The sequence below is a fragment of the Brachyistius frenatus genome, unplaced genomic scaffold, assembly GCF_029030835.1.
Source record: "Brachyistius frenatus isolate BFR_SWC_R1_liver_20210118 unplaced genomic scaffold, ASM2903083v1 Contig_425, whole genome shotgun sequence".
In the NCBI taxonomy this organism is placed as follows: Eukaryota; Metazoa; Chordata; class Actinopteri; family Embiotocidae; genus Brachyistius; species Brachyistius frenatus.
In genome coordinates this window covers 171,221-184,195 of record NW_027211024.1, presented here as the reverse complement: position 1 = coordinate 184,195, position 12,975 = coordinate 171,221, and the positions used below count along the sequence as shown (strand labels likewise).

Below are 12,975 nucleotides of genomic sequence, written 5' to 3'. Positions count from 1 at the left end.
GAGGGGCGTGTCTATTTCATGTTTTGCTGTGGTGGAGGGGCGTGTCTATTTCATGTTTTGCTGTGGTGGAGGGGCGTGTCTATTTCACATTTTGCTGTGGTGGAGGGGCGTGTCTATTTCATGTTTTGCTGTGGTGGAGGGGCGTGTCTATTTCACATTTTGCTGTGGTGGAGGGGCGTGTCTATTTCATGTTTTGCTGTGGTGGAGGGGCGTGTCTATTTCATGTTTTGCTGTAGTGGAGGGGCGTGTTTATTTCATGTTTTGCTGTGGTGGAGGGGCGTGTCTATTTCATGTTTTGCTGTGGTGGAGGGGCGTGTCTATTTCATGTTTTGCTGTGGTGGAGGGGCGTGTCTATTTCACATTTTGCTGTGGTGGAGGGGCGTGTCTATTTCACGTTTTGCTGTAGGGAGGGGCGTGTCTATTTCATGTTTTGCTGTGGTGGAGGGGCGTGTCTATTTCATGTTTTGCTGTGGTGGAGGGGCGTGTCTATTTCATGTTTTGCTGTGGTGGAGGGGCGTGTCTATTTCACATTTTGCTGTAGGGAGGGGCGTGTCTATTTCACGTTTTGCTGTGGTGGAGGGGCGTGTCTATTTCACGTTTTGCTGTCGTGGAGGGGCGTGTCTATTTCATGTTTTGCTGTGGTGGAGGGGCGTGTCTATTTCATGTTTTGCTGTGGTGGAGGGGCGTGTCTATTTCATGTTTTGTTGTCGTGGAGGGGCGTGTCTATTTCATGTTTTGCTGTAGTGGAGGGGCGTGTCTATTTCATGTTTTGCTGTGGTGGAGGGGCGTGTCTATTTCACGTTTTGCTGTAGTGGAGGGGCGTGTCTATTTCATGTTTTGCTGTGGTGGAGGGGCGTGTCTATTTCATGTTTTGCTGTGGTGGAGGGGCGTGTCTATTTCACGTTTTGCTGTGGTGGAGGGGCGTGTCTATTTCATGTTTTGCTGTGGTGGAGGGGCGTGTCTATTTCATGTTTTGCCGTGATACCGGGTCGGTTGGTTTATCTGAAGCTTACACTAAGAAAAGATAACTAAACTGAGTTCAGATATCTGTTAACATCGGGCGTTACTGAACCAAACGTGATGAAGTGTGTTGAATAAAAGCAGCTGGATGTTACCGAAGATGAAGTTATCCGGTCTGAATAGTTGTCCGAAGGCTCCTGAGCGCACGCTGTCCATGGTTCCTGGTTCCAGGTCCACCAACACGGCCCGGGGGACGTATTTATGAGCTGCACCAACAAAGAAAGCTTGTTACTTTAGTACAAAAAGAAAAGCCAAATGCACACACACACACACACACACACACACACACACACACACACACACACACACACACACACACTCTGCTGTGTTTGGTGGTACTTACAGGAGGCTTCATTGTAGTAGACGTTGACCCTGTCCAGCTGAAGAGACGAGTCGCCCACGTAGTTTCCGGCGGGGTCGATGCCGTGCTCGTCGCTGATCACTTCCCAAAACTGAGCGTCGCAGCAGAAGAAGAAGAAGAAGAGAACTCGTTTCACTCTGTGATTCATATAGTGGCTGCCTGGATGGTGCGTTCACTGACTCACAGCTTCTGGTTTTCTGTCTCTTTGTGGTTGTTTTGTGTATTTGTGGTTGTTTTGTGTCTCTTTGTGGAGGATAGAAGATAATTTTTTTTAATGATGTCAGCAAGTTGACTGTAGATCTGCGAGATACTAGATCTGCAGGTACTTGAACGATGCAGCGAGTTTAAAAAGCCGCATCGCTGCAGCGGCTCATTACCCAGCAGGCTTTGTGGTTCCAGTATGTGGTTCGTCGCCATCCGTCTGGTTTCGAGTTTCACTTTCTTCCTACATGTTCGCTGCTCGGACATAGTTATGTGATTGTGTGTGTGTGTGTGTGTGTGTGTGTGTGTGTGTGTGTGTGTGTGTGTGTGTTCACTCAGATTCCTTAAATAGTCTCTTGGTGGCTCACAGAGTTCACTTCACTGCCCCCTCATGCACCTCATGCACTCACTGGTGGAAAGTAACGAAGTACTTTTACTTTAGTACTTCAGCACATGTTGGAAGTACTTTACCCGGGTATTTCCATTTCCTGTTACTTCATATTGGTGCTGCACATTTCAGAGGAACATATGTAATTTTGTTGCTGCAAGATTACACTTAAAACGTGAAGCTCATGAGATCAAGTGAAGTTAGAAAAAGTGACTCGAAACATTTCATGGTTTCATTGAAATTTCCGAAATTTAAAAACAGTGCAGACAAATATCTCCCCTGTCTCCCCTCCCCCCCCAAAAAATAATTTTAGACTTGTGTGATTGAACTTTTTCTTTTTCTTCTTGAACACAACATCACTTTATATGTTATTGATTAATTAGTTTACATCAATTAAAATGTAGAGAAATGTTGGAGTGAAATAATCCAACATCACTTTTCAGATGAAGTTCTGTCGGTTTGTTCCACATGTTCTTCAGTGTTTGTTGTTTTAATATTTGAGAGCAGAAGTTTTGTTCTGTTTTTGTCGGTGCAGCCTTCAAGAATAAAAGGTGTGAGCGGATCGGCGTCCGGTGTCGGTCCGTACCTTGGTTCCGATCTGGTTCCCGCATTGTCCCGCCTGGATGTGGACTATCTCTCTCATCCTTCCCTCGGACTGTTTCTCTCCGGTGAATCTTCTCGGTCCTCCGCTGCTGGATGCCGGTGTGCGTCTGCTGAACCGGAGCGCTTCATCTCCTCCTCCTCCTGTCAGGCACGTTCACAGGACCACGCCCTAAAGGGGGGAGGCGGGAAGGGGGGCTGTTTTGTCTCAGTCAGCAGAAACTCTCCTCACCACTTTATTTCTCTGAGAGGTGGAAAATACTGAAGTACATTTACTCCAGTAGTACTGCACTTCAACATATGAAGTACTCGTGCCATTTACTCCATTAGTACTACTTTAAACACTTCAGCACGTTTTTCAGACCTTTACATTTATTAAACACATTTTCGTGCTGTTTTTTTACTCCTTTTTTTCTCCAGAGGTTCTCAACCTAAGGGGTCGGGCCCCTCCGGAGGGTCAGCAGCTGCCGAGGGCGGCGGCGGTGTCAGTGCTCGCTGCGCTGCAAGCCATAAATCAGGAATCCGTCCCCTGCGCTGCTTCATGGAGCATCTTTGGGCGCCTGAAGCTTTTTCAACTTTTATGTGATCTTGTTTTCTGGAAAACAACACGGTGAAAGATAAGGTTGAAGAAGTCCCAGCTTTAGAAAACTCCTCTTTATTAATGCGTTTGATTTACAGTCAAGTTTTAATCCGATTTTTTAACTCCAACTTTTTCTCGCAGCTCATAAATCAAAACTAAAACACAACAACACACACACACACACACACACACACACACACACACACACACACACACACACACACACACACACACACACACACACACACAGTGAAGATCAGTCAGTTCAGATAAAAACTGAATTCCTTCAGTCTCCTCTGCGGTCGTTGTCTGCAGCAGGAGGAAGATGTGCAGCGCAGCAGCTGGATGAGAAGAACCCGGAGCCGCCGGGGGAGGAGGGACTCTTTGTGCTTGTTTCATGAAAATGGAGATTTTTTTTGTTGCTGTCTAAAATGATCTAATTTTACTTCTTCTTCTTCTTCTACTGTGTTACCGTAGTAACAGCTTCAAAGTTCAAGAATCGACCCTCCGACTAGTTTGGTATTTCAGCCGTCACCATCTTGTTTTTTTGGAGCCAGAAGTGACCATATTCGGACCTCTGACCTCTCCTGTAGCGCCACCAACTGGTCAAACTTTGTCCATCTAATGATTCTTTTCACCGTCTGAAGCTGCTGAGCTGCAGTGGAAAGATCCGGAGCGCCTGCTGAGTGGAGGCCGACCTGCCTGAGCACCTGTTTGACGCCGGTGCATCTGAAGTCGTAGGAGAGCGAGTACATCTCGTACAGCGTGGCCTTGATGGCGAGGCACCACAGGACGTCTTTGGGGTGCAGCTTGTAGAGGTTAAAGGTCAGTTTGGCGATCCCGTTCCTCTTCGGCTGACGGAAGCTGGGGAAGATCTGAAAACACGCAGGACCTGGTGAGACTCTGAGGGGCAGTGAAACACGAGGTGCTGCCCTCTGCTGGAGGAAGCAGCAGTCACACCAAATCAAAAGCACAAGCAGATCTCTGATCATATTCACTCTGACATGTTGGTTTCACTGTTTTAGTTTTGGTTTTATTTGATAAATCTGACAGTTTTAGGCCTGTTTCCTGTTTCCTGTTTGCTGAGGCAACATGGGGCTCCCACCTTGTTCTGCGTCCACCTCTCGCCCTTCTCCAGCACCATCAGTGCCGTGTTGTTGGGCAGCGACTGGAAGAAGTCCTCCGAGTCCACCGCGGTCCCGTCCGACGTTCCTGACAGCAGCTTCTCGAACCATCTCTCCAGGTGTGTGTTAGAGAGAGATCCTTGTCACTCACCTCACCAGAGTCTCCAGCAGCAGCGTTATGACATATCTCACTCTGGACTGGATGGACAGCGGCGCCATCCTGATGTCAGGCAGACAGGCAGGCAGACAGGCAGGCAGGCAGGCAGACAGGCAGACAGACAGGCAGGCAGACAGACAGACAGACAGACAGACAGGCAGGCAGACAGACAGGCAGGCAGGCAGACAAGCAGGCAGACAGACAGGCAGGCAGGCAGGCAGGCAGACAGGCAGGCAGGCAGGCAGACAGACAGACAGACAGACAGGCAGGCAGACAGGCAGGCAGACAGACAGACAGGCAGGCAGACAGACAGGCAGGCAGGCAGACAGACAGACAGGCAGGCAGGCAGGCAGGCAGACAGACAGGCAGGCAGACAGACAGACAGGCAGACAGACAGACAGTGAACTGCAGGACAGGTGAATATGATCCTGGTGTTATTTCAGTGCTGCAGGCAGCTTCATTCAGTCTGTTCACCTCTGCTGCATCCTGTGAAGACTTTATTAACAAGGACGACCTGTGATTGGTCACTAATCAGAGCAGAGAGCCAATAGAATACAGAAACCCGCCTCAACAAATGAGTGCATCAAAATAAAAGCGGGAATAGATTTTTATTTTAAACAGCTGGTGCTCTCTGCTCTGTTTAGGCTCCAGGCTGCTGGTGTGCTGAGAGGAAATCTGTAAGCAGACTCTCGTCCAGATATTTAAGAAGCTTACGGAGAAATCCAGCTTGTATTCTTTTGTTTCAGGCTAAATGAGCTTGTAGATTTGAGACAACGTTGTAATTTGGTGGCGCAAAAACATAATCAAGCCGTTATTTTTAACAGCACTCAGAGAAGAAATAAAAAAAATCTATTGCAAGGAAAGGGTCATCAGGGAAACTGGGTTGGTTTGATCCTTGTGTCTCACACAAGAACAAAACAGGTAGAATTATTTACATTATTATTATTATTCACACCTTGTAGCCTTCAAAAGTCATAAAAACAGAAAGAAAAGATGAGGTACGAAAGAGGTAAAAAGGTTGACGCTGCTGAGATTTAAAAAGCTGAAAGGGTTAGTAAAAACAATGCAACAAAAAAAATACAGGACATATAAAATAAAACATTATAAATGAGAAGAAAAACACGAGCACAGAACACGGGGGACAAAACAACAAAATACATCCAACATACATGACCTAAATACGCTAAATGTAAGTTTGGGTTGCACTCTGTGGTTGTGTACTTATTTAGATCCATGACTAAGATTTCATATAAAGTTTAAATATGATGAACACGTCTGTTGTTTAATGTGTAAATTTGTAGAAAAAAATAGGTTCAAAATAGGTTGAAACAGACATTTGTAAATAAAAGAAATAAATGTACATACTTTTTTTTTTTTTTAATCATAAAATGCCTCTAAAAGGAGTCTCAGCCTTCGAGGTACAACTTTCTTGTTTTCTGTCATTTTTGATTGGGAGAAATGTTTTACTGGTTGTGGTTCTATAAGATTTATATTGTTTGTTTGTTATTATGGAAGTAAAACTGTCAGAATTACATCATGGACCAAGAACAAGGCCAATCAGTGTACATGTAGTAAATTAAAATAATAATAAAAACGTTATTTATATAGCAGATTTCATTCAAAAAGCCAGATGCGACATTTAGAAACATTTAAAAGAATAAAAGAGTTTTTAACAGAGATTCATACAAACAAAGACTCAAAGTCAAAGGGGACAGCAGATGAAAATTAGCCTCTGGCTGACTCTGGCTCACTTACAGTTTTACTGTTGACTGGTGTGCATTGTCCCTGCAAAATTTAAAAAAAATAATAAATCAAATTTAAATGGAACATTTAGTTGTTTGTGGCTGTTTTATTTTAAAACTCTACACAGTTGGCTGTGTAAAAAAAAAAAAAAAGCAGCTTCGTATCATCAGAAGATAAATGTGTAAATGTTGGTGTTTTTAAAACTTATGGTTATTGGAGTTTTTTTTTTTTTTTTCGTTGCTTTTCTTTGTATTTCCGGTCACGTTTATTTCGAAAGGACCGTGGCCGGATGTGGTGGCCGTTAATCGACAGCAACAGCTAAAGTAGCTCAAACGGTAACTCCCGGTGCTTCCGTTAAATGTTAAGGCTGCCTGTGACAGAGGAGAATGAATTTATTATTCGGTACCAGAGGAAACACGGTGAGTTGAACTATTTGAGCTGTTTGTAAGTATTTTGAGTTCATTTTTAAAAGAAGTCAGCCGAACTGACGGTCACCATGGGTCATGGTCATTTTACAGTCTTTTCTTTGTTTGACTTTCCCGCCGTTGGGTTGAAGTTTCACTGACCTGAAGAAATAATATCGATCATATTATAATTAAAAACCTCTCTGTTCAGCCTGAAGCTACTTTATCGTCCAGTCAGTTTTGTATTTGATATGAACGGTTTCTGTGGAAGTCCCGACTGTTGAAGCCAAGTTGTCCTCTGAAGGGACTCCGTGTTTAAAGCATGGACAGCTGCTCACCGTTAAAACGAACAACGAGTTTTAAACCACTGTTCAACTTATCAGAGATACTCATGAGCAGTCATTTTAAAAAGCTCAGAGCAGACCAGCACATCCGGGAACTTTTGTCTTTCAGCACGTCCCTGTCCCCTTTTGGGAGGGACACAAGTCCCCCTCCTGACTTTAATGTAAAATAGCGGTTCAAAACCAAACTATTAGAAATCCACCAGAGTTAAATACGTTTATAAATGACCCCAAAAACACCATGTCAAGTAAATATATGTCCACCCTGCCTGCGATAGGACACACCGGCTCGAGACAAACACAAGTGTAATTTGATGTCTCCTTCGTGACGTCAGTCTTCCCGTCCACAGGGTGGCGCCATAGAGCCCTTCTATCGCGATCTGTTTTAGGACATAACGGAAACAAATCGGAGATCAGAGGGTTTTACGTCATTGTCGGCGCAACTCTTCGGCATGACGTCATTATTTAACCGGTCGGGTTGAAGCAGAAGTTCGGAGGAAAGTCAGAAGGGGGCGTGGCCACGAGAGTCCGCTTTGGATGACGAAATCTGCTATTTGATCATGTAAACAAGTAGCTCGTGACATCAGAACAGACCTACTGGACCGGTAACACGTGATCCACAGGCTGAACAGCACTGTATATATCTAAATATGTTCCTGTACTACACTCCTACATTAGCATTCAAAACAATAGGAAAATACAGAAAAGTGCAAATAAAATATCAGTCATTAGAAAATTAAATAATATTCTTTCTGTTACTCAAATAAAATGTATGACTATCAAAAATACCAGATTCACAACAACTCGTTGGCAAAAAGCACAACATGGTGGTTGGTGGCGGCTGAACAGCAATATAAAAGAAACTCAACATTTTATGGTGAAACTCATTTCTAAACACTGAAAGCTGTAACATTTTAAGTAACATGAAAATACGTACATAAAATGAATATGTATATAAAATCATTTCTCAAAGTTACACAAAATTACATTCACAACCCAGCTTTACTACATGTAACGGCTAACTGGCATCTTGACCGAGGCCGTTACTCTCAGCAAATTCACTGGGTTTAACGACACACTCCGACATCACATATCTATCAGTCATCTCAAAACACAGCAAAGCTGTTGTTTTATACCGTCTCATTTGTTACATCAGACATTTAAATGATTGTAAATCCAACAGAACTGAACCAGGTTCCTCTTCCTGTCTTTGGTTTGTGTGCAGCTTCTCTTTCTTTAGTCTGACAGATGTTCTCTTCTTTGTCCAGATGTTGGTCTGCAGCAGGTTTTAGATGAACATAAGATCAGTGTGAGGAGGAGATGTGAACATGTGACTGAAGGAAGTGATGAAAGAGGAAGTGGAGCCCTCCTGAAGAGGATCTACACGGAGCTCTACATCACAGAGGGACGGAGTGAAGAGGTTGATACCCAACATGAGGTGATGCAGCTGGAGACCAAGAAGAAGATCCTCCAAGACACTCCAATCAAGTGCCATGACATCTTTAAAGCCTTCCCCGACCACCAGAGACCCATCAGAGTGGTTCTGACCAACGGCGTCGCTGGTGTTGGAAAAACCTTCTCGATGCAGAAGTTCTCTCTGGACTGGGCCGAGGGCTCGGAGAACCAGGACGTCAGCGTGGTGATTCTGCTGTCGTTCAGGGAGCTGAACTTGATCCGAGATGAGCGGTACAGTCTTCTCACGCTGCTCCGTGTTTTCCATCCGACGTTCCAGAAGGTCTCAGCAGAGCAGCTCGCTGTCTGGAAGCTTCTGTTCATCTTGGACGGCCTGGATGAAAGCAGACTCTCTCTGGACTTCAGCAGCAGGAAGCTGGTTGATGTCACTCACGAGTCCTCCGTCGACGTGCTGCTGACCAACCTCATCGAGGGGAATCTGCTTCCCTCGGCTCTCGTCTGGATAACTTCCCGACCCGCGGCGGCCAATCAGATCCCTCCTGAGCGTGTGGACAGACTGACAGAAGTACGAGGCTTCACTGACGCCCAGAAGGAGGAGTACTTCAGGAGGAGGTTCGGTGATGAAGAGCGGTCCAGCAGCAGCATCATCTCCCGCATCAAGACCTCCAGGAGCCTCCACATCATGTGTGGAATCCCCGTCTTCTGCTGGATCAGCGCTACGGTTCTGGAGCCATGTGATCCATAAATAATGAACAGTTTGGAGTCCAGCATTTCAGCTTTGATATTAATCCTTTATTTACAGACCTGACGGAGGTGAGCAGCATCTTGTTGACCTGTGTTGACATGAAGAGGTGGATGAATGTTGTGCTGACATTTGGATGATGTCAGTAGAAGGCTGACATGATGAAGATCCTCAATAACAGAAGGACAAAGTCATTCAAACTAATCACATGATTTTATCTCCATCTTTTATTCTTTATTCAGATTGATGAGCTGCAGTTTGTCAGAGATCAGCTGTGATTCTCTGGGTTCAGCTCTGAAGTCCAACCCCTGGGGATGATGGGAGATGATGGGAGATGATGGGAGATGAGACATCTTCCACCACAAACTAAAAACACACCTCTTCCTCCTTCACCTTGAACAGCAGAACTTTAGTATCTTAAAATAGAACTTACTGATAGAACTTTGTAGTTTGGCTTTCTGGAAGAAAATATATTTTCTTGATTCTTGTTGTTCTGGTTTGAACCCTCATGGTTGAAATGAACTTATTGTAAGTCGCTTTGGATAAAAGAGTCAGATAAATGTAACGTAATGTAATAATGTAATGTGAGGAGGGGAGAGGAGAGCTTCATCCAGCAGAGACTGAAGGGAATCACATGACGTGGAGATGACTGTCAGCAGTGAACATTTCCAACAAACATGTTAACATTTGCTGTTTCAGCAACGGTATCTCCAACATGTATTTTTCCTGCTCCACTGTTATAAAAACTTGTAACTTCCATGTTTTCTCTTCACGTTTAGGAGCTGTTGCTCATTAAAGTCTGATCCAACAACATGTGCGTCTTTCTCCTCATCCTCCTCCTCCATCTCCACCACCACCACGTCAGGCTTCATGTCTGTTTGTAATGAGTGATTAGTTTGCTGATGTAAACACTGATAACGTGGAGCTGCAACCGTCCCGGTTCTCTGTTTACAGTCGGCTCTTTGAATTGTCTGACTGAGGTTGCTGCTGTCTCGCCTGTCTCGCCTGTCTCACCTGTCTCACCTGTCTCCTTTCTAACAGACGCTTCCTGTCTTTGTGCTAATACATGAAGAGGCTGTGTAAATGTCCTCTGAGTTGTTTGCAGTGTTTCCTCCCAGCGGGTACAGTGGCCCCGCCCTCTGGCCCCGCCCTCTGCAGATCCTGGACCGACCTCCGGAGCGGCTCGTCCTCTCTGCTGCAGGTCAGTGGATCTAGGCTGCATCAGACGCACCACGATCTGCCACCCAGCTGTCAGCCCTGCAGGTGCATTGTGGGACATGTAGGTGGCAGGTTTTGGTAAAGAATAAGAATGCAATAAAAAAAAAAGACCAAATCTGAGGATGTGCTGCGTTGATCTGGATGTTTCCATCGTTAGACTGTTGAAGTCTGTCGTGTTAAATCAGCTGTTAATGAACACTCAGGTTTATTCTCTGCTCTGTTCTCATACCTGTTCAGTGACACACTTCTGTTTACAATCTGCAGCGGATTCATTCAGATATTAATACACTTATAAATCATAAAGAGTCAAAGATACTTTCAGGTTCAAGTTAATCAACATTTGAGAAGTCCTGTGAATTGAATCCAGCTGTAACGCTCCGTCATCAGTCGTGTGCAGGCGGCTTTTTCTTCTCCCACTCTGACCAATCAGAGTGAAGCTCTGATTTGGTGCATTTGTAATATTTGGTCATCGCGGCAGCAGCAGCTGAACTGTCTGTTTAAACAAAAAAAGACCCAAACGTGATTAGTTTTATTTTTTATTCTGCTTTAATCAACAGTTAACGTGGATCACAGAATCTTTCAGAGTTCAGGTTGCAAAGAACACAGTCACTCACCTGTCTGACTTCACGGGGTCAAAGGTCAACGCCTCTGGGTTATTGACAAGCGCTTCATCACCATCACCCTTTCATCAAAGTCTGCAGTTAGACAGATGGAGAGCCTCGGACCTCCTCTGACCGTCAGACGGCCTTTCACCACTTCCTTCCTGTCAGAGGTTGGTGTTCTGGTGTGTGTGTGTGGAGGCTGAACTTTAACCTTTAACCTCCTCCCAGAGGTCACAGCGTCCTTTAAACACTAACACAACAACTGCTGGCATGGCACAACACACACAGGACGCAGCTCTGTTGTGTGGAGTTGCCAAGTCACTGATGCACAAACACACACACGCCTCCCAACCAGTGTTACCATGGCAACAGTCAAACTTGTCAGATAGACTTCCCACTCTGCCTCAGACTCTCTGGTGTATTTCAAGGTGTTTCTGAGCAGCAGGGACTTGTCGACTCCAACCGATCATCTGGACGGACGGCAGGCAGGTCAGTGACAGCTCAGTGCAGCCGCTCGCCCGGCTCTAGGCCCGGTTGCTCGCCCGGCTCTAGGCCCGGTTGCTGGCCCGGCTCTAGGCCCGGTTGCTCGCCCGGCTCTAGGCCCGGTTGCTCGCCCGGCTCTAGGCCCGGTTGCTGGCCGGCTCTAGGCCCGGTTGCTGGCCGGCTCTAGGCCCGGTTGCTGGCCGGCTCTAGGCCCGGTTGCTCGCCCGGCTCTAGGCCCGGTTGCTGGCCCGGCTCTAGGCCCGGTTACCGGCCCAGTTATTGTACCGTCAAAGTTCCTGATCCACACGGAACCGGCACCACTCTGTTCACATCTCACAGTGAGAATGGTGGTGGTTGCCATGGTGACGAGATTTGTTTTTTAAAATGTATTTTAATATGTAAGCATGCTGTTGTTGATGCACAGAGCTGTCAGTCATTTGTTAAAGTTTGTATATTTGTTTTTTTTAAAGTGAATTTATTCCATGTTAGTTTTGAACTCTCCAACTCATTGCAGCTCATCTCCCAGTTAGACGCTCAGAGCTCCTGCAGCCTCAACAGTTTCCCTGAACTTCTCTTTAACAGATCCAGTGTTTCATTTCAATATTGATCGAAGCCTGAAGAGTTAAAACTCTGGAATAAAGGAGGATTTGATGGAAGTAAGTCTGATTTTCTGACACATGGCTTTTTTTTGGTCTTTCTGTCCCGTCACTCGTCTCCCCCCCGGCGTCCCCTCAGATTCACTCTGACCCGTCGGTGACCCCTGATCCTTAGGTTGATCTCTGTCAGAAGTCTGAGTAAAGGTTTTCCAGGCTTTAGATGTTCGACGGAGATAGAAACTGAGTTTAAATGAGTGAACGTGAAGTTGTCTGAATTTGTACACTAAAATAAAAAGTCTGCTCTCCATCTCAGTGGATGAAGATGTTGAATGTGTTGTGTCTGTCAGATGGAAGATCCAGACTCTCCGTCTGCAGAGCTCCAGACAGGAGGACCAGGGATCCAGTCTGCCCCCGAGAACAGCCTCAACCCCAGGCCAGAGAGCCAGACTGGTGCTGGGAGGGAGGAGGAGGAAGAGGAGGAGGAAGAGGGAGCAGGTCAAACTTTTACCAAACCCAGACCTCCTCAGTTTCATCTCCACACAGGTACAGATCAGCTGGATCGAGAATCAAATGCTGTGGTCCAGATGTTGTACTTGTGTACCAACTCTCTCTGTTCTGAGTGCATCAGAACAGTGAAACTCTGGACACTTTCCACCCTAAACGGTCGCCATCTTGGCTGCGTCGAGGAAGGGGGCGGGGCCACCGATGTAAAGGATTTTCAAATTAAAATCTACTGAGGAAGCTGCAGCTGTTCCTGAACACAACGTATTTCTTCTCCGCTGCTGCTGCTGGACAGAAGAATCGATGTGTTTATTAAATGTGTTGAATAGAGGACACAAAAACACGTTGATTTCTGGGTAAAATAATTAGAGCTGCAGATGATGAGGTCATTTCATGGTTGAAATGAACTTATTGTAAGTCGCTTTGGATAAAAGCGTCAGCTAAATGAAATGTAATGTAATTTCCTGTCAGTGCAGAACTGCAGTGTTGATTTGAAACAAC

At 45.6% G+C, this 12,975-nt stretch overlaps 3 protein-coding genes and 1 pseudogene across 3 annotated transcripts in view; 2 read left to right on the top strand and 2 right to left on the bottom strand.

The window, feature by feature from the left end:
* Nucleotides 1–1,067: 1,067 nt before the first annotated feature.
* On the bottom strand, nt 1,068–2,700 carry LOC138637033 (tubulin beta-4 chain pseudogene; annotated as a pseudogene).
* Nucleotides 2,701–2,996: 296 nt separating this feature from the next.
* LOC138637032 (uncharacterized) lies at nt 2,997–4,493 on the bottom strand. The gene is given in 4 exon segments (XM_069725464.1): nt 2,997–3,165; nt 3,733–4,025; nt 4,256–4,403; nt 4,405–4,493. Coding segments are annotated over 4 exon segments (699 nt in total).
* Nucleotides 4,494–6,495: 2,002 nt separating this feature from the next.
* On the top strand, nt 6,496–9,463 carry LOC138637036 (protein NLRC3-like). Its single transcript, XM_069725468.1, has 2 exons — nt 6,496–6,593; nt 8,188–9,463. The coding sequence occupies exons 1-2, from the start codon at nt 6,533–6,535 to the stop codon at nt 9,075–9,077; spliced, it is 951 nt and encodes a 316-aa protein (XP_069581569.1). The 5' UTR covers nt 6,496–6,532; the 3' UTR covers nt 9,078–9,463.
* Nucleotides 9,464–11,701: 2,238 nt separating this feature from the next.
* dnah5l (dynein, axonemal, heavy chain 5 like) overlaps nt 11,702–12,975 on the top strand; it is a 43,851-nt gene continuing 42,577 nt past the window's right edge. The window contains exons 1-3 of the mRNA XM_069725465.1: nt 11,702–11,739; nt 11,960–12,033; nt 12,321–12,516. Coding sequence (XP_069581566.1) covers nt 12,028–12,033; nt 12,321–12,516 — 202 coding nt within the window. The 5' untranslated portion in view covers nt 11,702–11,739; nt 11,960–12,027. The remainder of the gene's footprint in view (nt 11,740–11,959; nt 12,034–12,320; nt 12,517–12,975) is intronic.